The sequence below is a fragment of the Gorilla gorilla genome, chromosome 2, assembly GCF_029281585.2.
Source record: "Gorilla gorilla gorilla isolate KB3781 chromosome 2, NHGRI_mGorGor1-v2.1_pri, whole genome shotgun sequence".
In the NCBI taxonomy this organism is placed as follows: domain Eukaryota; kingdom Metazoa; phylum Chordata; class Mammalia; order Primates; family Hominidae; genus Gorilla; species Gorilla gorilla.
This window is the reverse complement of record NC_086017.1, coordinates 133,528,685-133,554,997: the sequence shown is the minus strand read 5'-3', so window position 1 is coordinate 133,554,997 and position 26,313 is coordinate 133,528,685. Positions and strand designations below refer to the sequence as shown.

Below are 26,313 nucleotides of genomic sequence, written 5' to 3'. Positions count from 1 at the left end.
ATGGAAAACTTCCTGTTCCAAGCAGGAAGCCATGTTTAATGTGCCAGAAGTTTTGAAGTTTTAGGTTGTAGTGAATATCTAGAGTTTTATGTAAAAATTTTGATTTTTAAATGTTAGCAACTGATTGAAATTTTTTTTAATAATCTAAATAAAGCACATCTAGAGGCCATGTTCAAATCACAGGACTGCTGCTTTGCAACCTCTGTGACAGTCTCCATCTATAAACATCTCGATAAGCTTTGCTGATTTTTTTGTGCAAATGTAACCAAAGTTTAACTGTCTTTAAAAGTCTAAAGAGAAAAAATGTAACAGACACATACAGAGAATTTCAAATGGTACTAAAGGCATCTGTATAGACTAATTCTTTTTACAGAGTATTTGAAAAATACTCAGTCTTTAGGAAAGAAAATGAATGCTGAGGTTGCATGAAAAAGAGTGATATTTGAAGGTTCAGGTCTGTGTCACAGGACTCATGCTGTATTCAATCACCCATTCATTCAAAAACAGCACTTCATGCCTCTCATTTAGTTCATTTTGTGTATATAAATCTTAGCTCCAAAGTAATTGTGATTTATAGGAGGGAAAGTATGTGCTATTCCTATTCGTCCTGTTCCACGATCCACATCACCTTGCACAATGCAAGTCATAGGGAAATTATTTTAAAAGCTTCTGTTGCACAGAAGAGTAACTAATTATACGGGACAAGTAAATGGACCACATATTTTACTCAGGTGGTTTGGCTGCCTGATCAGAATTCAGGTCAGATTTACTTGCTTCCAAAGAACTTACAGGTAGTATCTAGCGTCACAGAAAAATTAAGCGTTACCTAAAAATTCAGATGGTCCAGTGATCCACAGATATCTCTTGGGTTGCTGATTTTAATCTGTTTGATCAATTTTTGCAGTACCTTGGGAGCTTTTCAAACACTGAATGTCATCTACTTTATTTGATTAAGTAAAGACTCGGAGTGCAGGGATAATGGCTTAAAAGCCTGTTGTGCTGCCATAATGCTGAGTCCAGTGGCTCTCCCACAGCTGATGTGAGCTGAATCATGAACTCATGACTGATGATAGTTCTGGTGTTTCTGGTCCCAACTCTCCTATTTACATGGGAATGTGCTAATCCATTCTAACCACACCTTCTGACATCTTCCTATTGATAAGGCCAGACTGTGCTTTTATACTATGTATTAAAATTTCTATGTCCATATGGAGGGAAATCCTATAGTCAACTCCATTGCAATATGTGGGCCTTATTTGGATTCTGATTCAAACACAAAGCTGTAAAAACAAAACGTTTATGAGATAGTCAGAAATTTGAGAATTGATTTGATAATTGGTTAAAGGAATTATTGTCCATTTATTTTAGGTGTGATACAATATTGTGGTTATGTTACTTTTTTAAAAAGAATTGTTGTTGTTTAAAATAAATGTTGAATTGTTTATGGATAAAATGATATGTCTGGGATTTGCTTCAAAATAATATAGAAGGAAGGGAAATAGATGAAGATAGAGATGAAACATATTGGCCATAGGTTGATAACTGTTGAAGTTCAGTGATAGGTACAAGGGACTTTATTATACTATTATGTCTACTTTTGGATATGTTCAAAATTTTCCTGAATAGGAAGTTAAATTTTTTCTACATCTGTAACTTTTCTTAAAATTTGTCATGCTACAACTATAACTACAAGTATAAACTACCTCCTTACTTTCCTGTATGGGGAAATGAATGAAAAAAGTATCCTGTTAGACCAAAAAGACATTTGAAAAAACATTAGGTCTCAGTTGCCAAAATAATCAGAAATTAGTGGCACTGTACCTGAATATTTTCATGATCACTCGGGTGCAGCAGAAAGTGAACCTCTTGTAAAGTTTTCAGCTGATTCTTGCTACTAAATTTGAACACCTCTGAAATGATTAATTCAGCGAATATGGTTTTAGGAAATCCCAAGTTTCCTGTTCCTATTGCTGGAAATGCAATTGATTTTAAGGACAAGCTCTCAGTGATCTCCATACATTCTCTGATTATGTCTTCCATTATCTGAAACGCACAAAGCACATCCTTATACATCTTGTCTAGAAATGGGAGTTAAAACAAAAAGGACAAGAATTTAGCAACTTTGTGACCTTGAATACTCCTTTTTGCTGTCAACACTGATTAAGGGCAATCAGAAGAGGAAAGAAAAATGCAGGAGAAGGCAAGGAAAAGGAAAAGAGAATGAGAGAGACTTAAACACATTCACAATGAAGGAAAGAAGCAAAGCAACTACTGTTCTTTTCCTTCATTCTCTTCCATTCTTCACACACTCCTCTGGCTTTCTTCACTAAGCAAGCAATAATATTATCTTCAGTAACCCTTCCCTGAGCTCCAATAATTATTGAGTACAATAATCCATTTATAGTATTAACTAGTCCTCAGGAGAAGTCAGCTACAGCTGAAAGAAATGGCCACATGATGGAATCTGCCAAGAGAGTGATTATTATGGAAGAGAGACAAGGCCCAATCTATGTTCAATCAATATGCTACTAAAAGGAGAACCCAAAGGGCTACCCGACTTCATGGAGAATTCAAAACCAGGCCCAACCTTGAGTGAAGATGTGCTACCATTTCTCCACTCCGGAGCTACCACGTGAAGCACATAGCGACAGTCCAGATTCCAGCTGCTGGTTCTGAGCACTGTGCCCATGCTGACAGCCACCCCTTTTCCAACTGTGTCCAATTCCTCCTGGAGCTCTGGTCCAGCTTTTTCCAAGAGGGACTTAGAAAGAGGCCCTCTACTAAGCACGAGATCCAAGGGAACGGAGTTGACAACAACATCGGTCTTAAAGACAAAACCAAAAATTTGTTTCAAATTTTAACAAAAAGCATTCATCAATGATTACTATATTTGAGGCACTGGGCTTGGCACAATGGGAGACAACTAAGATGACTACGGTTTCAGTGATTGAAATATCAACACAAGACAAAGTGTTACTAAATACTTATTTAAGTGACACTTAGGGAAAAAAGAGAGCAGTCAAAAAGTAATCTATGAATGGTATGGCATCACTGAAGGAGTCCAGAGAAAGCTGTTTCAGTAACTAGTGAAGACACCATGGGCAATGTGGGGTTTGAGAAATGGGAAGAATTTCAGCAGGCAGAGCAAGACAGGGAGCAGCATGAACATAGGCATGGTGGGTTGTGAGCTGTGAACAGATTAATTTGATCTGAGAGAGCTTCTGCAGCAAAATGGTACGCTCTAGGCTAGAAATGTTACACTGGGGGTAAACTAGGGGGCCCACCTCGCGTGCCAAGACATCTGGACTCCCTGACAGAAAGGGAGCAGCCCCGGAAGCTTTTTCATCAGTGAATGTGAGCAGATTAATCGGGCAAGATTAGAGAGGTCAAGAGAACAGAGGAGAGGGAATGTAACCAAGTGATTTTCAAAGCTGCCCTGCCTGGGTCACTAAGGAGTAATGCAGAGCAGTTATTGCAGCCATGGAAGCTAAGCATCTATAGGAGTGAAAGGAAAGCAAAGTATGACTGTTTTTTTTTTTTTTTTTTTAAGAGAGAGGGTCTTGCTCTGTCCACCAAGGCTGGAGGGCAGTGGCATGATCATTGTTCACTGCAGCCTCAAACTCCTAGGGTTCAAGTGATCCTCCCACCTCAGCATTCCGAGTAGTAAGGACTACAGGTATGAGCCACCATGCCTAGCTGGGAAAGAATGTCTTGATATTTGGTGTCAAAAGGGACAAGGAATGAAATTCATTCCCATAACTGATGCTTGGTCCAAAGAGTTTTTATTTAATTTTTTAAAATGAGACACAACATTATTTTTAACATTTTGAAAGAGTGCAATGGTTAAGAGCCTGAACAAATTCCAATCCTGGCTCTGCCATTTGCTAGTTGGGGGATGTGGGCAAATTACCTAACCCCTTTAAGTCTCACTCCCTCATCTGTAAAGTGAGAATAATAATAATCCTAGAATCTGCCGCATGGCAGTGAATGAGAACATGAATGTCAAAAACAGCACAGTGCTGGCTGGACATGATGGCTCACGCCTCTAATCCCAGCACTTTGGGAGGCTGAAGCAGGCGGATCACCTGAGGTCAGGAGTTCAAGACCAGCCTGGCCAACATGGTGAAACCCCATCTCTACCAAAAAAAATACAAAAATTAGCCAGGCGTGGTGGCATGCACCTGTAGTCCCAGCTACTCGGGAGGCTGAGGTGGGAGAATCACTTGAACCCAGGGGGTGGAGGTTGCAGTGAGCCAAGATGGTGCCACTGCACTCCAGCCTGGGTGACAGAGCGAGACCCTGCCTCAAAAAAATAAAAAGAAAAAGAAACATATTAGCCTCCCCCCAACCCCTGCCATGCCCCTGCAGCCTACAAGAATTGTCCCCACATATTGCCTGGCACCTGTAACTTCCTCAGGTCCACTTTTCGGTTCCTCACTGGTGTTGGGCGCTAATGGCCCCTTAGACTCTGGCCCCAAGCTCACTCTTGCTCAGCATCATTGACAAGATTCCTGTCCTCTGCATACCCTATGCTCTGATTGTTCTGTATCTGCTGTCAGTAAATTAGGAAATTAGTCTTAGATTTACCAAAACACGGCAGGTGTAAGGTATAGAGAACTGTCTAAACATGTGATATTATGGATTTTTACATCTACTGGAAATCTAGCAATCTGACCTCTATACCCTTTCAGTTCTCACAAATAATTGGCCGATCTCTATTAGTAAATGATTTGGTAAGAAGCCCAATTATCTAAGGAAAATTGTTTCAAGGCAGGGGTGGAAGGCATGGGATTCTCTCCCTTGATTCTCACCTTGGTCCTTATCTTTCTTCAGCCCTCCATGAGAGAGCCACTGACTAAGTAAAGTCACAGTGCCCTGGTGGTGTTCTGTAAAGGCGACACTCACCTTAGCATTCTGCACACCTTCTTTCACCAACAGCATCTGCAGGCCTCCCGGGGACACCAGGCTTCCTTTTTCCCACGATGTTTTCCCAGGCCCCGCTGCTGCTAGTGGTAAACCTGGCGGGGCAGCTGTATCTGGCAGGGTGGCTTTAAATACAGTTTTCACAGCTTCTGCAAACGCCTCAACAGTCTTCTCCGATACATCCACAAGGTAGATTTCTTTCAAGCAGTGTCCATCCTTCTTGAATTGGAAGTTTTCCCTGATGGCAGAAACAATGGTCTCCACGCATCGGCCTAAGGGAAAGCCAAAGACTCCAGAACTAATAGCTGGGATGGCTATGGATCGGTACTTGTATTTTTCGGCTAGACAGAGACTTCGTTGCACAGCTCTCCTTAATAGGTAGACACACCTCGGGGCCTCATATCCGCTCCAGCGGGGCCCCACTGCATGGATCACGTGGTGGTAGGGCAGCTTTCCTGCCTTGGAGATGGTGGCATTGCCCGGTAGGATTCTGCCCTCTCTCTTCACTATCTGGTCACAGTCGGCCTGGAGCTCAGGGCCAGCTGCTTTTGAGAGCGCAGCGGCCAGGCCACCATGATGCTTAAGGTCCTCATTAGATGCATTCACCACCACATCGACAGGAAGCCGTGCCAAGTCACCCTGCTGCACAATCAGCACAACGCCAGGGGCCAAGACTGTCCGAGAGAAGCACTTCTGCCCAGCGGGGCTGCCTCCCTCCTTCATTACTTCATTCTCCTGTAGTTCAATGTAACAACCAAACAACCGTTTGATCTCACTTTGATAAAACCGTGCTTTATCCTGGAAGAACTGCTTGGCTCCTGGCTTATCAGTATGGACACTTTTAACACAGACTGAATCCCAGACTTGCTTGACAATGTCCACTGCCTTCAGTACTTCGGTCTTTGAGCCAGTTAGTAAAATGCCTTTTTGTTTGTTCTCAGGATTGAAACTTACCTGCACATTTACCTTCTTTATCTTTGGCCAGAATAGCTTCTTTTCTGTCTTTAAATAGTCAATAACTAAGGAAGGCTTTACTTCAACCAGTCTCTCTATTTTCATGTTTTGTTCAATGAAGTTAAAAAGCAATTTATAGGTTTCGTTTACTTCTTTTACACAGCCTGTAATGATGACTTCAGCTGTGGTTTCTGAAGTTAACTCATTGATGATTACAGTGTTTGGGGAGGAATTTTGTTTCTTAAGCAAATTGTGAGTGAGCCCTTTCCATTTCTTGCCATGAAGAACTTCTTTGTTCTCAACTTCAATGCGCTTATAATTTAAGGCACTGAGCATTTGCTTTTCTGCTTCTAACAGGGCTTCAGAAGAACAGCTGGTTAAGAGAACAGTTGTACCCTCTAGCTCATAAAGTGCAAGAATCTTCTGTGCTATGAAAAGACACTTAGAGAATTCTTTCCAGTTTACCTGTTGCAAAAACTGAAAAATCTCAGGAGAAACCTGAATGTTTTTCTGAGCCATGGTGTACACCTTTTCCTGGATTTCACACTTTGCTTTATACACATCTGCACTAGGTCCTTTCAAGCACAAGTGTTGAGTGACTCTATCATAACAAATCTCTATCTCTGGGCACTCCGTGAGTAAATGGTCCAGTAGACTGGTGTGACACAAAAGAAAATACCTGCCTGGAGAAATGATCATTTTTTCCTTCAAACTTTGCTCTTCCCTTTTAATTTTTTGAGTAGTGCTTTCTATTAACTCCTTGACTTGTACCTCAATGCTTTGGACATCCTCTGATTTCCCTGCTAAGATTACCATCTCCTTAAGTGTATCAGACTCAATCAAAATCCTGTCATCTTTCACATCATTTTTTATGGTGTCCCACATTGTTGGATCCACTTTAATTGGGGTGACTTTATATTTAGACCTGATGCTAGAGAGTGTTGTGGAAGTATCTGCCTGCCAGGTCTTGATTCTCGGTCTTCCTTCATTGACTAAGGTGGCTGCTGGTCTGATGGTAACTTTACCACTGAGTTGGGACCAAGTGAGCTCACAGTGACAACGCCTCATTTCATCGTTTATCTCCTCAATGAGGTGATTCTTTTTCTGTAAGAACTTCCATAAGGGAAGATCTAGTGACTCTTCAAATGGTGCTGGAAGCTTGATCAGAGGCTTCTCCTTTCCATACAAGGCTGTGCCCAATGAGGCATAGTATGGGAACACAGAAAGTGGCATTTTATTGAAGTCGAGTTTTGTGGCCATGATGGTGTCTAACACTTAAAAGGAAAGAAGTAAAATAATGTAAGACCAAGATGATATGTGGCAAAGAAAAACAAAACAAAATCTTCCCATTTTAGAGTAAAAAAAATCTAATGTTGGTAGAATTTTGATGTTACAGCATATTAAAAAGCAGTATACTCTCAAAGTGCTCAAATATAAACTGATATGTGTTAGCAGTGCACAGGTATCCCTTATTGAATGGAATAATTACTTTCTAGCCAAGATCCACCTATGTTGAAATCCTGTTAATTAAATTCTGTTTACTGTTTTCCTGATATTACTGATATATCACCATCATGTTAAGAAATACATGAGTTTGGTCACAATCGTGAGAATAATGTTTGCCCTAGTATAAAAAATATTTTGATGCTCAAAGTATAAAAAATATTTTGGTGCTCAAAGTGAAGCTCACCTTAGTATTATGCTATTTGGTCTTCTTGTACAGTCCTATAATTTTAGGCTTCAAAGTTGACTTAGATTAACATTAATACCTCAAAAAGGAGGAGCATAATAATAAATTATTATAGCTTAGCATGTGTCACACACTATTCTGAGTGCTTTACATATATTTAATTCATTTCATCCTCACAACAACCGTTTGAGGTAGAGACATTATTATTATCATCCTACGTACAAATAATAAAACTGAGGCTAGGAAAGGTTAGATAACTTGGATAGGGTTACATAGACTGCAGATAATTCACCTGAGATTCAGTGGTTATCCAACCCCAAAGCCCATCCTCTTGCCCCTCTACCAAACTCAAGTTATCGCCACTGTCCTCTGAGAGCCCAGCCCCAAAGACTATGATTCAGTAAGAACCACACCTCCTCCTGGCCCTGCTGGAATCTCCCTTTTCCACTTCACTGGGTGTGTTTGCATGTGTGTGCATGCGCATGCTCTTCTCTTCCAAGCCCCTCCTCGTTTTGTGTAAGTTATTAGGCAGAGCATCTGCAGAAAGGGAATCAGAATGTGCTCCAACAACAACTTGGGTTAAAAGAGCAACCTTTGTGGAAAGATGTTAAAAATAACTTCACCTTGTGTGTGATTGGGTCCTAGAGCTGGTATCAAGCATGAGGGAAAGGCAGTGGCCTTCAGAGGCCCAAACATATAGCTTCAACTTCCCTGTGGCAGCCCTGAGCTTTATAGCTTCAACATGGCTGTGTGGCAGCCCTGAGCCTGGGCAGTATTTATGATTACCAACATACTGAGCACCATCAGGCACCAAGCTCTTTGCTGGTATTATTTCATTTCAACCTCACAGCATTCCTCTAAGTAACCAGTAATGTGAACCCCATTTTACAGAGAAGAACACAGAGGCTTAGGTGGGTTAAAGTAACTCGGCCAAGATTACAAAGCTAGTAAGCACCAAGGCCAGGAATCAAACTCAGGTCTGTCTGACTCAAGAACCATCACAAATGTCACCTTAATATGCCTTAAATTCTCCAACCTGCTTTTCTTGTCTGTAAGGACAAAGTGTATCTAACTGTGCAGATTATTAATGGGATTGTGAGATACTGTAGCAGAAAAAACAGCAAAAGATCTTACAGACATAGGTGTTCAATGAAAATTCTCTTCCTTAAGAAATAAAACAGATTTTGTGAAGTTGAACCAAATAATTTTACAGTAAAATGCCTAATTTTTTCCTCTCAAGAAATCTACATAAAACACAATATTGTGCAATAAATTCTCTTTTAAACCAAGCTCTATCAACCATCTGCCTCATTACTGGCAACCCATTGTGAATGGTGAAATATCCTATAAGAAAAATTAACGTTATAGGTGAACAGGAGATTTGGAAAGAGGAGAGAAGTTAGGGTATATGTTATGGGACCAGAATACCCAAGTTCAAATCCTGACTATGTCACTCACTAGCTGTGTAATCTTGGGCAAGTTATTGGACCTTTCTGTGCTTCAGTTTCCTCATGTGTAAAACAGGGATTATAACAATAAAGATGCCCATAAGACTGTCTGAATGCACTTGGTAATACCCTGCGAAGCTATGCAAATGTAAGTTAAAATTAAAAGGAGAAACTAAGCTGGGTGCAGTGACTCACGCCTATAATCCCAGCACTTTAGGAGGCAAAGGAGGGAGTATTGCTTGAGCCCAGGAGTTCAAGACCAGACTGGGAAACATGGCAAAACCCCATCTCTACTAAAAATACAATATATTAGCTGGGTATGGTGGCATGCACCTGTAGTCCCAGCTACTCTGGAGGCTGAGGTGGAAGGATCACCTGAGCCCGGGGAGGTTGATGCTGCAGTGAGCCATGATCATGCCACTGCACTCCAGCCTGAGCGACAGTGAGACCCTGTCTCAAATACATAATAAAATGAAAATAAAAAATAAAAAGAAGAAGCTAGAGAACAAAAAAGAAAGTCAGTAAATCACAGATGGTGGAGGACAGAGAATGAGTGAGTTTGGAGGAGGAGGTGTGGTCAAAAAAGTTAGATGGTGCAAAGAGATCAGGGAGAAAGGGAACCTTTGAGAGTGCCTCATAGAGTTTACATGAATAGCTCTGGCAGAAAATAAACCTTAATTAAATAGTACTTAACATTAGTTGTGTATGTGCAGAATAGCCCTTCTGAGGACAAACCCAACAGCCCCACGCCCTCAAGATGTTTGAAAGCCCTGAAAATATCAACTCTCACCACAAACTGGGAGGCTAATTTCTAGGGTAGAGGATTTTATGTACCCCTCTCTCTCCCTGGGCCCAAGACCAGGCAGAGGGAGATTTGAATATGTGACAGAAGCTCCTCTTTGTCCCTTTGCCCAAGGAATAGTAGGTCTTTCATTCCATTTGAATTCAAACCATACTTTCATCCAGTTTTCCCAATGCATGAAAACTGAGTTGGGAAAAGGGAGGTTCCTTCAAGTACCTTGTTGAAACAATCTCTCTCAAGTGGGTGGCATACCACATTATCCTATGTCATGCCCCACCCTGATTAATCCCAGGCACAGTTTTCCTTCTTTTCCTAAGAAGCCTGGCCCCCTAATTCCTTCTGCTCAGCCTTGACCTCTGAACACAAGTGGAACCTCCAAGCTGACCTTGCATATGCCTCAGAGAACTGGCAGTCTATGTCACAAAACACTCAGAAGTGTTTCTCTAAGGTTCAGCTAGACATGGGTTTCACAGGGTCACTCCAAACAATAGTCCAGCAGGCATCCACTGGTCATGTGAAACCACTCCTGTCCATTTTTGAATGATGATACAATAGGTGAAAGAAGGAGTGGTACTTTATAGGAACTCTATGAGTTGCTGAGTATTTCTTTACCTAACCTTGTCATAATTAATTTGAGAGCTTCTATCAAGTGTGTGGCTAAAACACAGATCATCTCCTTTTTAATATATTATTTCAAAGATCCCAAGAATATATTTTTCAGCCCATCATAGGTAGAGACTCATGAAAAAACCTCCTTATATCTTTCAAAAACTTGATTTTGCTTCTCTAAAGTCTGAATCACTGGCCTTATTAAGCATCATATCCCAGATGAACAGGATTATTTATTCAATTCCCAAAGAAATACATAAATAAACAAATAAAACACATCAGAACTAAATTTATAACTATTAAGCTCTGCTAATAATGGCCTAGATTATGCCAAGTATGACAGGTTAATAAATATTACCTTTTCTGTCAAAAAATTCAATCAGAGCTGAACTCTCTTCAGGAAAATATTCAACATTGGCAACTCTTCCCCCTCCATTATAGGGATTTTCAAAGAAAAGTTTTAAACTGTAGTCATCAGCACCAGGTGGCAGGTTTTCAACCCTGATTGTGTTTGTCACTTCCAGAAGTCTTGGAGAAAGCTGAAGTTGTTTAATTGAATGGTGCTTGGTACAATCATCAACAAATCTTACAGTATCTACAAACCAAAAAAAAAAAAGAAAGAAAATCAGTAAATTTTTATTGTATCTTTATGTTGTATAGAAGAAAATGTCTGGCTACTAATTGAGATAAAAGGAAGAGCTAAGCACTCCATTTTCAGACACAAGATTTTAATACCTACATGAGAATTTACATACCTAAAACTCCCAGTCGCTGAGCAACACACACACGAATGTCTTACTTGGATTGCTGCCACTGAGCTGTGTCCCCACTTCCTGCCCCAGACCTCACCAACCCTCCTGAGGGTTTTCCCTACAAATCTCATTTCACCCCTTTCTCAAGCCCTTCAATGGCTCCCCATTACCTGCAGGTATGAGTGTTGACACTCCTCATTCAGGTGTACAATGCCCTTGGTGATGTGACTTGAAACTAATTTCCAAGCATCACCTTTGGTTATTCCCTGCCATTCATTTTATTTTCCATGTTGCCACAAAAACTAGTCATTATTTTTGTAAAACCCCTTCTCCTTGAAAGGGTCTTTGCGTATACAATTTCCTGCATTTGGAATGCTCTTCTCCAGTTTTTGTCTTGATCCTATTCATCTTTTAGGACTCAACTCAATTGTCTCTTTAATAATAAGTATTGGCCGGGCGTGGTGGCTCATGCCTATAATCTAAACACTCTGGGAAGCCAAGGCAGGCGGATCACCTGAGATCAGGAGTTCGAGAAAAGCCTGGCCAATATGGTGAAACTCCGTCTCTACTAAAAATACGAAAATTAGCCAGGCATGGTTGTGCGCGCCTGTAGTCCCAGCTACTCAGGAAGTTGAGGCAGGAGAATCACTTGTAGTGAGCTGAGATCACACCACTGCATTGCATTCCAGCCTGGGCAACAGAGCAAGACTCTATCTTAAAATAACAATAATAATAATAAGAAGAAGAAGTATTGATGGTGGGCCCACGATGTGCCAGGCACTGTGCTAGGATCTGAGGATACAGAAATAAATATAACAAATCTTTGCCAGTGCATCATCCATGCGGGAGCAAGTCTTGAGAGCAAATCAATTGCCTATTGTGGGATCAAATGAGGTGGGAAGACTAATACTGGGAATCAGACAACGATTCCCAGAGTAAGTGGCTCTGATCTGGGTTTTGAACAATGAAGAGGGGTTTACCAGATGGATAGGGAAAGATCTATGTCAAGCAGATGGAATATATTCTGTACATTATGAATATAAACTTCACAGAAGCAAGACCAAGCCACCTTGTTTGGGTCCCTTTCCTCCCATTTCCCACAGCTTTTTGTTCACAGCTTAGAGACAGCTTCTTCTCTTGGAACTTCTTTATTTCTTTACATATGGGCTTCCTCCCTGACCCCAGGCTATGAGTTTCTCAAGGGCAGGAACCTGATTATTCATCTCTGTGCCCACAGCACCTAGACCAGTGCCTGGCACATATTAAGCATTCAAGATTCTGATCGATGAACAAAAGCAAGTCCATTTAGTTTTCCTTTGTAAGAAACAGTAATAAATTTGAAATAAGAATAGCTCCCTTTGAGTCATTACTATGTCTCAGGTACTACGTTAAGTTCTTAAGTACTTTTCTTTTCTTTTTCTTTTCTTTTTTTTTTTTTTTTCAGACACGGGGTCTCACTCTGTCACCCAGGCTGGAGTGCAGTGGCATGATCTTGGCTCACTGCAATCTCTGCCTCCCAAGCTCAAGTGATCCTCCCACCTCAGCCTCCTGAGTAGCTGGGAGGACAGGTGTGCGCCACCATGCCTGGCTAATTTTTGTATTTTTTGTAGAGATGCAGTTTCACTATGTTGCCCAGGCTGCTCTCAAACTCCTGGACTCAGGCAATCTATCTGCCTTGGCCTCCCAAAGTGCTGGAATTACAGGCATGAGCCACTACACCTGGCCCTATGTTAAGTACTTTTCAAACATTATCTCATTCAATCTTTACAAAAACTATATTAGGTAGGTATTATCGTGCCATTTTATAGATGAGGAAAGTGAGGCATAGGGAGGATAACAACTTGGCCAACCTCATATAACTAGTTAAATGGCAGAACTGGAATTTTGACTCCATGATCTGTGCTCTTAACCACTCCACCGCCATGGCCATGGAATAGTGAAGGCTTAGAATTGGAAAATGTACTTGTTTTGGGTGGTGACAGCTCTCTTCCCAATCTCAGAGATTGTCTACAGATTCCTGACAATTACCTTAAAGAGCACTCATTTTCTGCATCACACACACTTATTCATACCTACATATGTGAATGACCATGAAAGTGCTAAGGAAATATCAGGTAAAGTGGTAAGAGGACAGGTGTAGAGATAGGCTGCCTGGGTTCAAACCCAGTTCGTCCATGCATTCTCACCTTTGTGTTTTGTCTCCCCAACTGTAACATGGGGATCAATAATAATAATTTCATAAGGTTTTGGAAAGGACAAATAAATTAATACATGTAAAGAGGCTGGCATAGCACCTGGCTTATAGTAAGCACTCTATGAGAGTGTGTTATCATTACCTTCCATGAAGTCCAGTTTGGTAATACAAATATTTACTTCACCCAATGAGATAACACATGTGAAAAAGCCGACTCCTGTACTTGGAATCACTTGGACTTCAGATGTCTATTTTGCTGTGTTCACGCACTCTCTTACCCTCTCTGCCTGTCTCTCTCTCTCTCTCAGTCACACACACACACTTGGGCACTCCTGCAATGAAGTTAATTCTACTAAAAATACGGAATTTGGTTTCAATATGAATATGCTTCACTTTCAAAATTAAAAAAAAACTATATTAACTTGGAAACCTCTCTTAGTAGCTACTAGAAAGAGTCAAACTTTCAGAGATGTCCCCCTAAGAGATATCTCAAGTCCCATGATGTGGTACAAAGAAGACAGGCAGAGGAAGTGTCACTTCATCTTACCTATGTGCTTTTGAAAGGTAACAACGGCAACATCAAAATCTCTTATTATTTCCACTTGAAAGTCATCATTAGACAGGCCACTTATGTTCTCCACTAACAAGATTAGCATTATGTCAGTCACATTTGCCTTGAGGTTTTCAAATGCCACCAAAGAGGAAATATTTTCACATTCCTCTGGGATATCTTCCATTTTGTCTAATCCACCATCAAGAGGGAGTTTTGTATCCAATTCTTCTGACACATCTGATTTTAGGAAGACAAAAGAGGTACAAGATGTTATACTTATCTACCATGGTCTTAGCAAAGTAAGTTATCACAAGGCACTGCCCTCTTTCCTTGCCAATCTCTTGGCTAACTCACAGAATAACAGACCTTGGATGGCTTTTTGCTTTATTTAAATAAAAACAACATGTAACATGTAATTGCCTATTATTAAAATTCATATTTTTAAATTTTCATTTTGACAAAATAGGTCTGTATTTTCAAGATTATAGGCATTATAGGGATAAAAAGATTTTCATTTATTGCTGGTGGGTACATATATTAATCTCTGTGGAAATGAATTTTAAAAATTTGTCCAAAATTATTAGTGATAAGAAAAAATATTCACATTACTTAGCTAAGTAAATAGTCATTTATAGAACAATTTACATTATAGGACTATTTTTATATGTGAATTTTATATTAAAATTATACATAATTGAAGTTTAATTTTATTATACCCTTTTCTGCCTGGCCTTTTTGAGGAACCTGCCTTATATTTCCTAGCACTTGATATCTATTTCTAGCACAGCACCAGACTAAAATTATTCAACAAAGCTTCTCAAAAGCGAGACACATGTTTATTCATCCTTGTATTGCTGGCATATGGTATATAATTGAGGCTCAGTAAATGTTTGCTGAATTGGAGATTTACTGCTTGGGTCACTGGAGGAAAGCAAGACTATCTGATGATGCCCAAACATGGGTATCACCTAACACATTATACTCCGAAAAATAGTTAAGTTCCCATCACTGAAAAGAAAAAAGGATCCCTATAGCAAATGATTAAGGAATACACACAGAAAGTGAAATGGCCAAGGCCTGCTGCATACAAAGCCCGCGCTGAATGGCAATCACCCAGCTGACTCATTCCTCTCCACTGTTGACTGTAAAAATGAGTTACACATATACACAAGGTCAGTCTCACTGTATGCTTGTCCACTGAAGCATGGTGGGTACAATCTGATCTTTAGGCATTCTGTGGACAATTTTTCAATGGGGACTCTTATCGTGTTCAAGACCCTGGATGTAAGGAGAAGTAAGAATATAAAAAAAATTAGATAAGAAATTTACAGATTTTCTAATGGAGGTATATGAGAAAAATGACATGTGTAAATGTTCACAGTGGCTGCATAAAATGCTCTGTGTGCACCAAATCCATTTGGCTTACTTCCTGGACAATATTTCTCAAGTTTCCTGCAGTTCAGTTCAACAGTAGTGTCCCTGCAGTTAATGGAATATGGGTGGAAGTGAACTCCACCTTCAGGCCTGGCCAATATAAATATCCTTAATATGAAACCCCATTCTCCCTTGCAGTGACCTTGGAAACCACATTTAAAGATAATGGTGTCAAAGGGTGGAAGGAGCCTGGGTCCCTGAATGACCACATGAAGTGACTGACACTCCCACCACCACCACAGCTGCCAACTACACTGAACTGTGATGCGAAGGAGAAATAAACTTGTGTTGTGGCCAGGCGCAGTGGCTCATGCCTGTAATCCCAGCACTTTGGGAGAACGAGGCAGGCGGATCACTTGATATCAGGAGTTCGAGACTAGCCTGGCCAATGTGATGAAACCCTGTCTCTACCAAAAATACAAAAATTAGCCGAGTGTGGTAACACACGCCTCTAATCCCAGCTACTCAGGAGGCTGAGGCAGGAGAATCGCTTGAAGCTGGGAGGCGGAGGTTGCAGTGAGCCAAGATTGTACCACTGCACTCCAGCCTGGGCGATTCCATCTCAGAAAAATAAATAAATAAATAAACAAACAAACGTGTTGTGTTAGTTTACTGATTTGGGAGGTTGTTTGTTACAACAGTTAGACCACTCTGTTGTGTGCTGGCTATCATGCCATGCACACACACTCATGCTAAATTAAAAAAAAAAATAGCTTAAGCATAAAGCAACTACATAAATTAGCACTAAGTGAGACAGGTATGACAAATCACAATGACTGCTGGGCTAGGGAGGAGGCTATATGTGTTTAATCCCTGCTGCCACTCTTTAGCCATGTGACCTTGGGCATGTCTCTTAATCATAAAATGAGGGTATAGGACTAAGTCAACTGGACTGAAAGAATCTTTCCAGCAATATAGTTTTATAATCCCATCAATATTAGACGCTTCACCACAAGAAAGGCTTAATTGACCAAAAAAAGAGCATTAACAATCAGGCCAAGAGTCCCAGAAAGAGATAAAAGGGCTGGGCTGGCATGGAAAGACTTGAGAGAAGAGGAGGAAGTTCAGCAGGTCTTGAAGGGTATGTGGAATTGGGTAGAGAAAAGTGGGCTAGAGGGAATGGTGAGCAACAGAAGCACAGGCAGAGTGCTGCAACTGCATCAGACAATTTAGAAAACAGTGATTTGACTGATGTGGCTCAAAAGGAGCACATTTGTGCAGAATGAAGAAAATGAGGCCAGAAAAGCAGACTAGATCCACAAGGTGGTCTGGACTTTATCTCCCAGCTTGTGGTAAGGGTGAGTCATGGAAGGTTTCCATGAAAAGGATGGCAGGCTATTTAGCAATAGTGCAAAGGGCTGGTCAGGTTTAAGGAGAAGGGTGGCAGACACAGACAGAGCAGGCAGGGAGCTCCTGCCATGCTGAACTTGTGAGGTAAAAAGGAAGGGCCTGTGGTGAGAGAAGGATGGATAAGGAAAACTTTAAAAGAAAATGAGGCTGGGTGCAGTGGCTCATGCCTGTAATCTCAGCACTCTGGGAGGCCAAGGCGGGAGGGTCACTTGGGGCCAGGAGTTCAAGACCAGCCTGGGTAACATAGTGAGACCATGACTCCACAAAAAATGTTAAAAATTGGCTGGGCATGGCAGTGCATGTTATAATAGCCCCAGCTACTTAGGAGGCTGCTGTGGGAGGATTGCTTGAGCCAGGGAGGTCGAGGCTGCAGTGAGCCAAGACAGCCTGAGCAACAGAGTGAAACCCTCTCTCCAAAAATAATAAAATAAAATAAATAGGTCTCTATGATCAGCAGATGTGAAAGGAGTGATGCATGAAATGTCTAGTAGGTGACGAGCAGACTGATTGTGTACTTCAAGAGAAATGAGGAAGCCAGAAAGGGCCCTTGCTTGGGGAGGAAGACGACATATGTGGCTTCAGGCATGTTGGCTCTAATATACTTCCCAACAGGAAGGTCAGACAGAAGTTCTGGAATTGAGAGAGGAGTCCAGGCTGGGGATATGGATTTGAAAACACCAGAATTTCCGACCACAGGTAAGCAGTATTTCTCTGCTCTTGCCGTTGTCTCTTCTCCAGGACCTTCCAAGTGCTGGTTTCCACCTTTCAGACCCAGCCCAACTAAGCTTATCCTGGAACAGGACATTAGCTCAGTGCTGACTTCACCTGATATTGGTGTGTGTGCCTTTCCCTGCCCTGTCAGCTCCTGCAGACGCCTCAGTTTTAAACTTTTTGCATGAGGTTTCGGGCATGCTTAGTGCATTCATGATGCAGTGTCTTCTGCACCAGGGCTGTTGTAATTATTAATGATGAGTATTGGTTGGTGGCGTTGGTTGTGGTTCATTGTCCGGAGAGTACGTTCCCCACCCCTGAGAAACAGAATCCAGTCAGTACCTATTCTCCACCCACACTTTGCTCAGTTCTGAAACTGTCTACCCCATTCCAATTAATTTCAAGAGTCCCAGCCTTAGGGCCATAGTCAGGGATCAGTGTGGAGTAACCATTCAGCAAAGAACCTCTGCTTCCTTTAAAGGAGCCAACTTAAGTATCTGGTGTAGACAACCCAACTTCCTAGCTGGCTACTATCCTTAGAGTCCAGGTCAGGCAAAAACAGGTTAGAAAATGGGCCTAAAATTCCCAGGACAAGGAAAAGTCTATTGGTGGAAGGGGACTGGGGCTTTCGCTGGAAATACATTTGGGAGTTTTAAGCAAATTTAAAACAGTGCTAACATGTCAGTTAAGACAGAGTTAAGGTAAAAATCTATGAAGTCATAAGAAACACAGATGTGATTAAATTTTAGATCTAGGGCTATAGAGCAAGAATAAATATGCACATATAAAACCACTTGCTAGTCTAAAGTTGAGCTTGACAGTATAGCGCTTTGGCATCTTCCAAGAAAAAGATAAGGGTTTAGGAGATCCCAACAACGAACATGGGGAGCTGGGGGAGCCAGTTACACAAGTGAGGAATGGAAAGCAGGAATTACTCTAAAGAGACAAAAAAAAAATCCTATTTCATAAAACTCCTGAGCTGCCTAAGAAAGCCATGCATACTAAATTCTACAGTTTCAACAGGACATCCATATTAGACAAAAATAAGCCATATATCTCTATCCAATCTTTTTGGCAAATATAGGCAGCTCTCACTCTAGTGCCATTTTCCAAAAGAGAAAGTTGCAGAAAACTACATGTTCTCAAGATAATTTCAATATTAGAGGACAATGATTATACATTGTTCATTTTCCTTAAGGTTTAGGTATATGTACCACTTTATCTCTCTAGCTCGGTTCATTCAGTGTAGTTCACTTCCTACCCTTTATAATAGCATGCTTAGCTATGAAAACTAGTTGCTTCTTTAGTAAATGTCAAGTGGCATGGCAGCTCAATGCCCAGACGCTAGTTGAGCATTGGAGTCCACAACAGCTAATTGGTCGCTGGCTGTTTCCTAGAGCAGATGAGATCAGAAGAGCTGCTGTCTTTGGGAGGACTGCAATCCTCCAATCCAATCCTGCACCAATGCTCAAAAGCCTGTGTTCACAGAGGAGTCACAACTTCCTGTTTTGGCTCCAGAGCACAGCACCCTCACACCCAGTGCTCAGGAAGCAGTGCTCATCAACTAAGCCACATGTGACTCCCTTGGACATATCGTGTCCTTGCTTCTCTATGGCTGGCTCAGCACAAGTGGAAAGTAAAGATCAGCTCATCCCCAGCTCTCTGGCACTTCTTTGCCCTCCCCTCTATTGCAAGGTGTCTCCCAGTCCCCAGAGAGAGCAGTTCCAATCATTATGACCTGAGCGCTAAAAGCCACCCTCTGCACAGCTGGCTCAGAATATGAAGATGATGCAGTCCAAGGCAGCTCCCAGCGGAGCACATCCTGCATTGTGGAAGTCAAGAAGAGAGGGCTGACTCCCTCAAGTGCTGCCTTTAATAAATGCAAAACAGCTTGGTGAATGTCAGAGTCATCTCAACTGAGATTTTACCTGGTTCTTTAACATCTTCTTTGGTCTTGGATTCCTGAAACACAAACAATAAAGTAGCATTAATACATGATTAACAATTTATTTACATAAGAAAATGTCCCTGGGACCAGCCTGGAGATGGAGGGTAAATAGAAACAATAATGAAAAGGTCTGATAAGGGTGCTCTTGAATATATCTGGGGCCATATATAGTGGCATATTCACTTGCAAGTCACAAAAATCACCAGTGAAGATGAGACACAAATAACAGAAACCTCAATTAACACCAAGCATTTGGGAATATGAGGTACATCTTACATCAGAGAAACATCTTAGCTCATAATTTTTCCCTTGTTTAATATTTATTGAGGCTGGACTTGGTGGCTCACACCTGTAATTTCAGCATTTTGGGAGGCCAATGTGGGAGGATCGCTTGAGGCCAGGAGTTCAAGGCCAGCCTGGGCAACATAGTGAGACCCCATCTCTACCAAAAAAAATTAGGAAAAAAAATTAGCCAGGCATAGTGATGCATGCCTGTAGTCCCAGCTACTTGGGAGGCTGAGGCAGGAGGATCACTTGAGCCCAGGAGTTCAAGGTTACAGTGAGCTATGGTGGTGCCACTGCACTCCAGCCTGGGATACAGATGAAGGCACTGTCTCTAAAAAAGATAAAAATTAAATTAAGGACGGGTGTGGTGGCTCACACCTGTAATCCCAGCACTTTGGGAGGCCAAGGCAAGTGGATCACATGAGCCCAGCAGTTCAAGAGCAGCCTAGGCAACGTGGTAAAACCCTGACTCTACAAAAAATACAAAAAATTAGCCAGGTGTAGTGGCATGTGCCTACAGTCCCAGCTACTGGGAAGGCTGAGGTAGGAGGATCACCTAAGCTCAGGAGGTCAAGGAGGCAGCAAGCCATGATCATGCCACTGCACTCCAGCCTGGGCAACAGAGTGAGACCCTGCCTCTAAAAAAGAAATAAATAAAACAAATAAAAATAAAACTTTTACTGAGTGTTTATTATATATAACAAGAACTGTGTCATGTGCTTTATACAGATCATCTTGTTCAACCCTCACAATAATCCTGCAATCTGTTGTTGGATCATTATTGTTACTATTCCATTTTACAATTGGGGTAATACTTAATACAGGTAGTATGGATTGCTGTCTCCTCAAAATGACATAGAAAATAAAACAAATATAACAGGTTACAGGTTATAAAGAACTCTGGAGACACAGACCCCAAATTTTACATCCAAAACCACCATTATTATAACCCCCAAATCTTGGCTTTTCCAAATGTGTCTAAAATCACATAAAAAGTACCCCCAGCAGGGTGCGGTGGCTCATGCCTGTAATCCCAGCACTTTGGGAGGCCTAGGTGGGTGGATCATGAGGTCAGGAGTTTGATACCAGCCTGGCCAATATGGTGAAACCCCGTCTCTACTAAAAATATAAAAATTATCTGGGCATAGTGGCATATGCCTGTAGTCACAGCTACTCAGGAGGCTAAGGCAGAAGAATCACTTGAACCCAGGAGGCAGAGGTTGCAGTGAGCCAAGATCATACCACTGTACTCCAGCCTGGGCGACAGAGCGAGACTCCGTCTCAAAAAAAAAAAAAATACCCCCTCCTACTTTATCCCATACTACCCTACCCTACCACTGCCCTCACTCCCCCTACATTTGTAATCTGCTTTTCTCGCTGCAGTTTGCTTCATACTTTTCTTTCCACTATATTTTCTTCATGGTGATTCCCATCTCACACACCTTGGGAGACCTAAATCCCTTTTATTCATGCCTAAAGTTTACTTGCCTTTGTTAGAAGTTCCTCTTCAAAGACATGATGGATTTCATCTGGGGTTGCAGGTAACTGGACAGTTAACTTGAATGTTCCTTTTCCTTGCCATACCAACTCATGATTTTTTCTCTCCAGAACCTTCTGCCGAACTGAAATGTCCAAAGGGGGGAGAAAAGACAAATGACAAGCAATCTTTATTTACAAAATTATTCTATGATTTCCATGGGCTGCATTACCATCAATCAATGGCTTGGTCGGTTTCTCAAGAGAGGCTATATGTGAAGTAAAAGAGGAAAAGTTTAGCAAGCAAACATGGATTTGAATTTCATCCTTAAACTGACTTTTTAATATTGAGCATGTTCCCTAATAAGCCATACTTATAAGGCCTCAGTTTTCTTGTCTATTTGTAAGGTTAATGGAGATTGTTTTGTATGAGTGCCACGTGTATTAAATTGAAGAAACATTATAAAGAACTTGGTACAGGACCTGACACTCAGGAGGTACTCAAAAGGTAGCAATATTTATTCTATATTGAAGTGAATTAAATTAAAGCATCCTTCAATGGGAGCCAGTGAAGATTGGGTACTGGGACATGCCATGATGAAAGTCACATTTTAGGAAGGTGGCTAGGTGGCTATAAGCAGGAGCCTAGTTAGAAACAGGTCTCACATCTGATAGTAAAAGGAGTATAAAAGAAGGGAGAGATTTTTGCAAAAAAAAAAATAAACAAATTAATAGATTAGCATATCAGGCAGCTTGGCTGTAGTGAAACAACTGAACAGTGGACATAGAGTCCAAAGATCTGGATTTGAATTCCAACTCTACCACAAATAGCTGAGTGAATACCTTAACTTCTCTCAACTCTCAGTTTCCTCACTTAAAGTGGTGTCCATGAATGCACACTGTAACATCCTCAAGAACTACGCAGATGTGAGTTACAATTATAAAAAGGAGCAGCCAGAGAGATATGAAGAAAATCAGCATATCTCAGTCCATGAAGAACGGGAAGAAGTGAGTTTCAAGGAGGAGGCATGATCAACATAGTCAGATGGTACAAAGAGGTCAGGGAAAAAAGGAGTTTTTGAGAGTGCCCTACAGGTCACAGGTGTAGCTCTAGCATGAATGTTGGGTCACTATGCTGTGTTCTGATATGGCTGGCCTGATGAGGCCAAGGATATAGATCAGAATCTTTCATGAATAGGAGCATGATAGCTTTCCCACCTCAACCCTCTGTGAAGAGGGTGGAGGAAGTGGGGTCTTAATTGGATGCCAACTCAGAAATAGGCCTCAGAAACAACCTGAGAAGGAACGCCAGCTTCTAATCTCACTCTTTATGAGGAGGGCAGATGTTTCCACACAAACTCCTGAAGGGCTTTACTAAACCAAGGTGGGGATTGAGGACTGGATAGGACCCCTGCAGCCTGACAACAAGCTAAATTTTGTAAGTCAAGTTATTTAGAGTCATGGACCTCTGTGTTACAGTCCTTTTCTTATTCCCTAGACTTTGATAAAGTCCTGTCTAGACATCTAAATGTGCCAGTCTGTTCTCAGATTGTGGGCAATATTTATGGGCACAAGTATTTCAGGAGAACAGTTGGTAATAATATGGGTATATGACCTCCAAAAAGGAGAAAGTCAATCTGGGAGGAAAAAGCTGAAACTCTGATGTCCTACCTCCCTTACCCAAGTGGACAGTCTTCCACCTGCACCAACTTTAGATAATCAACATTTAATTTTATTTAAAGAGAAGATGGGTTCTTACCACAAGGAACCCGACAACAACCAGGAACCAAACTATGTTGGTAAAGTATGATAAAATAGACACATCTGAAACAGGGCTTAAAATGTTATGTCAATTTACACCAACTTTTCGGAAATCCAGTGAACTATATAAAAGTGAGATACAGCTTCCCATTTGTTTCTATTTGCTATACACGAATAAATACGGAGAAGTGCTGGTGGGCTCATTCTTATTATCTGCCTATTACAGTTTATATGAATCAAATCAGGTTATGCTATGGGCCCGCACCTGTTGAGGCCACTTCCTGGCATGGAGGGTGGAGAGTGTCCTCTGCAGAAGAAGAATGCACTTCTGGGACTTCAAGCGTAGGTCATTCATTGTCAGCAAATTCCTGACCCTTGTTACTGAGAAAGTGGTTCCTCAAGAAACTGAAACTGACTAGTGATTTTCCACCCCCAAGAACTTAGACCATACTAGGTTTCGAGTTTGTTTTTGTTTGTTTGTTTCTTTTTTTTGTTTGTTTTTGTTTTTGTTTTAGATGGAGTCTTGCTCTGTTGCCAGGCTGGAGTGCAGTGGTGCGATCTCGCCTCACTGCAACCTCTGCCTCCCTGGTTCAAGCAATTCCCCTGCCTCAGCCTCCTGAGTAGCTGGGACTATAGGCGCACACCACCACGCTTGGCTAATTTTTTTGTGTGTTTTAGTAGAGACAGGGTTTCACCATGTTGCTCAAGGATGGTCTCGATCTCCTCAACTCGTCATCCACCCGCCTCAGCCTCCCAAAGTGCTGGGATTAACAGGCGTGAGCCACCACGCCCGGCCGGTTTTGAGTTTTAATAAGTTTTGGGTCATCTGTGCTGGGGGGTAAGACAAGAGGGGCCACTGGAGCAGCCTGGGGGTGGAGGAAGAGGAGTAGTGGGCTGGGGCCGGTCAAGGATGGAAGCCCAGCAGGAAGACTGAAATCTTTTCTGCTTGGAGGGCTAGAATTGAGTTATTTTATCATCACAAAATTATACTTTGTGCTATTTGTATTTTCATGCTGTTTAAATTTGTATAATTATTTCTCTTTTTGTTCATTTGAGGTTAACATTAACTACAGAAATTCTGAAACTTGAACACATCAGGGTCACCTGGGCTGCCGGTTAAATACACGCTTCCCACCCACCCCACATTCACTGAACCTGAATCTCTAAAACAGAGCTGGGAAGGTGCCTGGTTAACCTGCTCTCCAGGTGATTCAGATGCAGGTCAGACCTACTTCTAAGGATAATGGAATCTAAAGGAGAAAGAAGCATCCTTAAGGGCCAGATCGATGGTGATGTTGACCTCTGAAGTCAAAGTGGGGAAAACCCTCAAGGAAAAGTGACACCCAAAAGAGAAATGACTAATATCACACAGTTGCCCTTCTGAGCACCCCTTGGTAAAATTAATCCTAGGAAAACATGGTATTTTGTTTTCATAAGGGCCATGAGCCATGCATGTCTCCTGTCCCCCTCCTTCCTTCCTTCCGTGCGCCATTCTTTTTCTGTTTCATTTTTCCTTTTTGGATCCCTGCTTGGGCACTCTAATTGCATGGCCTCAGCCTCAGCCTCCTTGCCTCTCCTCTGGCCCGAATGCTTCTCCAAATCTAGCGACATGAAAGCGGAATTAGGGGTTGACTAGATCCCGATAGGTCATCATCCATAAGATGCCAGTGGAAAAGGTGCCCATTCTGGGAGCTGCAGGTCACTGGCTTCCCATTGCAGACCAGGGAGGCCCTTGAGCCAGCAGATCACCTCTGGGCTCTTGGCCCACCAAGTAGTGGTGGGCCTGTAAGGAGGGAACTTTGCCGACTTTCCCTCCAAAGCTCAAATCTCCCAACCCACAATCACTTCAGAATATCATCCTTGCTCCCAATCTGAGGGCCACTAGAGACTCAGAGAAGAGGCTCCGGCAGGCCCTCGACAATGGGCACCTGTGGTCGATCGACAGCCCCTCCAATGTGGCCGCTGTGACGGCTCTACGTTGACATACAGGCAGTGTGATTTTAGGTAGCGCCTCTGCCCCTCTCCCAAGTGACCCCGGGACCCCTGGGAATCTCCAAGAACCACAAGGAATCTCTGTGACTTGCCACGTTTCTTAATCAGTTTCCTTCCCCACACAAGAATAATAACAACAGGAAAAGACAGAAAAGGATGATAAGAGGATAGACTAACTTCCACAACAACAGCAACAACAAACAATAACACCACCACAACAGGGAAAGACAGAAAACGATCGAGGGATAAAGAGTTACTTGCGCGGTTCCGCCGCCACCTCCGGGCCGCGCCATTAAGCGCCTGGAAGCGCAGGGCGCCGGGGAACCGCAGCGCCCCGGGTGCGCTCGGAATCCATTCTGCCGCCCCCGCCCCCGCCCCGGCCACCTCCGCTACAGCAGCCGCCGAAGTCGGGCGGGTCACCCTCCCGTGAGTGCCCTGCCGCCGTTTCCCTGGAGGGAGGGCAGAGGTGCCCCCTCCTCACCCCACCCCTCGCGCCCCTCACCGTCCTCCGGGTAGAAGAACACCAGGAAGCGGGATGGGCTCCTGGGATCCTGGCGGACCTCACACTCGCCGCCTCCCGACCTCTTCGGACTCTGGAAGTACATCTGCAACTTGGTGTTCAAGTTCTTCGGGGGGTCGGGGCCCCAGGAGCCCTCGACCAGCAGCGGGAAGGAGCCGGGCACAGCCATCCTCAGCTCCGCTCTCCGCCGGACTGCAGGGGCCGCGCCAACTCCGGGCAGCTAACTTTGACTCTTTCGCTTTCGTTTCCTGGAAAACTCCCAGGCCTTGGTTTCCTTTTGCCTTCAGCCTAACACAGCGGACCCAGGAATGGCAGAGTCATCCCCCGCCCACCTCCCCACCTTCGCATTCGGCCCACAGCCAAGGCCAAAGTAACCCTTTGGGGCTGGCCAGCGGCGCCCCGGGAAGGCGGCCTCCGTTCACCTGTGCTCCGCGGGCTCCCACACCCCCTCCTAACTCCGGGCCCCCTACCTGCCGCTCGCCCCAACCGCAGATCAAGTCGGCAGCTTTGGGGCACCAGACCTTGCCCAAACGCAAAGATCATTTAATTTTTGCCGCAAGCCGACCCTTTACAAAAGAATAAAATGACTCACAAACTGTGGCCCCTTTAGAATGTTTGCTGCCTATTTGGGGACTTTTTCAGCAATCATTGTGATTATCAGAATTTTACGTTGCTTTCCCTGTTTTGCTTTCTGTTCCTTGATCTGTTAATACTACATGTCTAGAAATGTGGCGGAAACAATTACACTCACAGTTTTTTTGTGGAATATTTTCTAGGCGCCATGCACTCACTCACTGAACCCTCGCTGAGCTCACGGAGCTATGGTGAACACAGTGGGCAATAGGTGCTCTGGGAAAGAATATACTTGTGTTCCTGGAACAGATGAGGAGTGGCTCCTAGTCCAGCTGTGG

The 26,313-nt window shown here is 42.7% G+C and overlaps 1 protein-coding gene across 2 annotated transcripts in view; it reads right to left on the bottom strand.

Annotated features, from left to right (window-relative positions):
• The window catches only part of PARP14 (poly(ADP-ribose) polymerase family member 14), a 50,087-nt gene extending 24,195 nt beyond the window's left edge, over positions 1-25,892 (bottom strand). Inside the window, exons 1-8 of one of the 2 annotated variants that reach the window (XM_004036179.5) lie at positions 25,385-25,892; positions 21,142-21,275; positions 19,349-19,382; positions 13,920-14,162; positions 10,785-11,021; positions 4,906-7,151; positions 2,588-2,824; positions 1,822-2,043 (exon numbers count right to left, since the gene is read on the bottom strand). In XM_004036179.5, the coding sequence (XP_004036227.2) occupies positions 1,822-2,043; positions 2,588-2,824; positions 4,906-7,151; positions 10,785-11,021; positions 13,920-14,162; positions 19,349-19,382; positions 21,142-21,275; positions 25,385-25,571 (3,540 nt within the window). In that variant the 5' untranslated portion in view covers positions 25,572-25,892. Of the gene's footprint in view, positions 1-1,821; positions 2,044-2,587; positions 2,825-4,905; positions 7,152-10,784; positions 11,022-13,919; positions 14,163-19,348; positions 19,383-21,141; positions 21,276-23,155; positions 23,193-25,384 lie in introns of those variants that run through there. The other variant, XM_063704101.1, reaches the window with a different exon arrangement.
• Between the last annotated feature and the right edge of the window lie 421 nt (positions 25,893-26,313).